Genomic DNA, 2,603 nt, shown 5'->3' on the forward strand with positions numbered 1-2,603 from the left:
CGCGAGCCCCCTCCCTCCCTCCCGCCTCGCTCGTACCGGGCAGCAGCTCCTCAGCCGTCCCGGGGCCCGCGGCAGGGCGGCGCCCGGGAGCGGGAGCTCCCGCCTCGGAGCGGGGAGAAAGTCCTCGCCGGCGCCCCCGAGGCAGCGTGCAGGCTCGCGGCCCCTGCCCGGACGGGAAGAGGGAGCAGGGCCGCGGCGTCTCCAGCGAAAGCCGGGGAGAATTAAGTTTCCGGCGAAGCACGGTCAGGCGACACCGGTTTACATTCCCCTAGCAGCTTACCACTCTGAAGGGGCTGCGCTGTGTGACACCACAGGCCGGCCTGCTGGGCTTACGCGCAAGTCGCACAACACCAGAGGAGCGACGAACACCAACTCCAAAGCAAGAAGCGTACAGTACGGACAAGACCTGTCTCCAAGGTCTGATAGGAAAGATACACATCCGTAAAGCAAGTTATTGCTAAATAAAGAGTCCAGATGAATCTCCTGTTCTTGCAGTCTGACTCCTAGCAACTCATGTAACACTCCAGAACATGACAAAATGGATGATAAGCATGGGTGTAACAGTGTTTTACTTCCATTATGGCCAGAGATGTATTTCCATCAATGGTGGAAGGTAAGGAGAGTAAGACCTCTCATTAGCCTTGAAAGAGAGGTAAGATCATTGCATGGTTAAGAGATAGCAGAGAGACAGTTAAAGGGTCAGCTCACAAGGCAGAGTTGTTATCAGTGAAGTATTACAAGGGCCTGTGCCAATCTCTGTATTCATAAATTACCTAGAAAAAGAGGGAGTAGTAACATGAAAAAGCCTGCTAATGAATCCAACTTACTCCTTACTCCTCCCAATTCAGTCTGTGGCATTCAAATCCCTACCAATCCTGGTGCTGGTGGATGGAGAGTCTATAGCTAAGGACATAGAAAGTGCTCCAGGCAAAGCTGCAGTCACTTGGGAATGCACTTTAGCAGCTGAGGAGACACATCCTCAGAGTGGATGAGAAGATAGGAAAAGGGGGGGGAGGGGGCAGGGCTACTCTCCTTCTGATCAGGGCTCTTACCTTTCTTCCTCTGGTCCTTTATGCCAGCCAGTGGAGCAATGATGGGTCCCGAGTGAGGAGTCCCAGCCTGTGCCTCTCAGCATTGCCTTGGCAGTAGTAATAACTGCAGCAATAGTCAACAGAAAGGGGAGGGCTGAGAAGGGTCGGAGTGGAGCACTCTAAACTGCTTCTCTCTAATGCAGCAGTGGTGGAGCCCCAACCATGGCCGTGTGCTCTTTTGCCATACTGTTCCTGGGGAGAGATGAGGATCAGAAAGCTGGGAAGAGGGGATGTTTCAGGGGAAGCTCAGGGGGTGGACAGAGAGTGTTAAATAGAGGAAAGTCAGGCTGCACAGAGGGGTGGGGAAGGGTAAATGGGCTTGACTGGGGGCAGGTGAGTAAAGAAAAATGGAGGAGGGCAATGGGAGCACAGCTGTGGGGGAGAGGGAGAACCCATGCAATAGGGAAGGATTAAGAGGCAAGAGAATTGCTGTAGGGGGAAGAGAATACATACACACTATTTTTCTTCTAAGTACACAAGAAGAGCAGCACCAAGGGGTAGGAGGACTCTGTTCTGCTCTACTTCATAGGAACTTCAGACAACAGGAGAACATGTTGCACTGGGATGACCTCATGTGGGTTGGTGGCCCACAGAGTCTATGCTAGATGCACCTGGCTGTAGTCAGGGGTGTTTAAGGTGCTGAAGGTGTCAGTCATGCCCTAACATGGGGTCACGCACCAGCGAGCATGTTTGGAGGCAGCAGTTCCTATAGGTGCTGCAGGCAACACAGCCTGCTCACAGAGCATCAAGAAATGGCTGGGTCAGTCCTTTCCCCCTTTTGGCCACTGTTGGAGAGCATGATACTGTGCTAGACCCAGAATGGTCATTCTTGTGGCACACGTTGTGGGATAAATGTTGGAAAGTGGTTGGATTTCAGTTGCACATGAAAAAGCATGGGCTTGACAAAGAAATTGGTGATTTTCTTCAGTTTTTGAAAGTCCAACAGAGTTTTGCACTTGTTTAACAACTACAGATTAAATTCCCTCTTATATTACACTATCATAAATTATTCCTTAACATTTTCATCCTCTGATAATTCACATTTTAGTTTATCCTCCATTAAAGAGCAGAATTATCTTCCAGCTCTTTGTCATAAGTCAGAATTTTGAAACCTAAAACTTCTGCACTGCTTTTCTTTGAAACCCTACCAATTTTGAATTATTCTGGTAATATGATTAGAAGTGAGTTATCACAGTGCTAAGTACCTGCAATAAGTTCTGTTCTCATCCAATTATAAAGTAAATCAAATAAAAATTGCTTAGTGTCATTGCATGTTTAGATCTGTGCAGAAGAGATAAAACAGTCTCCTGCTTTGGAGCGATTAATTTACCTTGATGCCATGGAGCAAGCCTTTCATGCTCTGTCAGTTGCACGAACTCATTCAAGTCAGCTTATAACTGCCATACTTTGGCCACTAGACCACTGTGATAAGATAGGCTTCTGTATTTCTAATGAGTACTAAATTAATTAAATAAACATTGTGTTGCGGATCCCAGGTCCTAATAGTAGCTG

General features: G+C 48.4%; 1 protein-coding gene across 1 annotated transcript in view; it reads right to left on the reverse strand.

The window, feature by feature from the left end:
* PLEKHA7 (pleckstrin homology domain containing A7) overlaps positions 1 to 468 on the reverse strand; it is a 158,659-nt gene extending 158,191 nt beyond the window's left edge. Inside the window, exon 1 of the mRNA XM_026078999.1 lies at positions 281 to 468. Coding sequence (XP_025934784.1) covers positions 281 to 439 — 159 coding nt within the window. The 5' untranslated portion in view covers positions 440 to 468. The remainder of the gene's footprint in view (positions 1 to 280) is intronic.
* Positions 469 to 2,603: the final 2,135 nt, after the last annotated feature.

This window comes from Apteryx rowi, unplaced genomic scaffold (assembly GCF_003343035.1).
Source record: "Apteryx rowi isolate R43461 unplaced genomic scaffold, aptRow1 scaffold_49, whole genome shotgun sequence".
Classification (NCBI taxonomy): domain Eukaryota; kingdom Metazoa; phylum Chordata; class Aves; order Apterygiformes; family Apterygidae; genus Apteryx; species Apteryx rowi.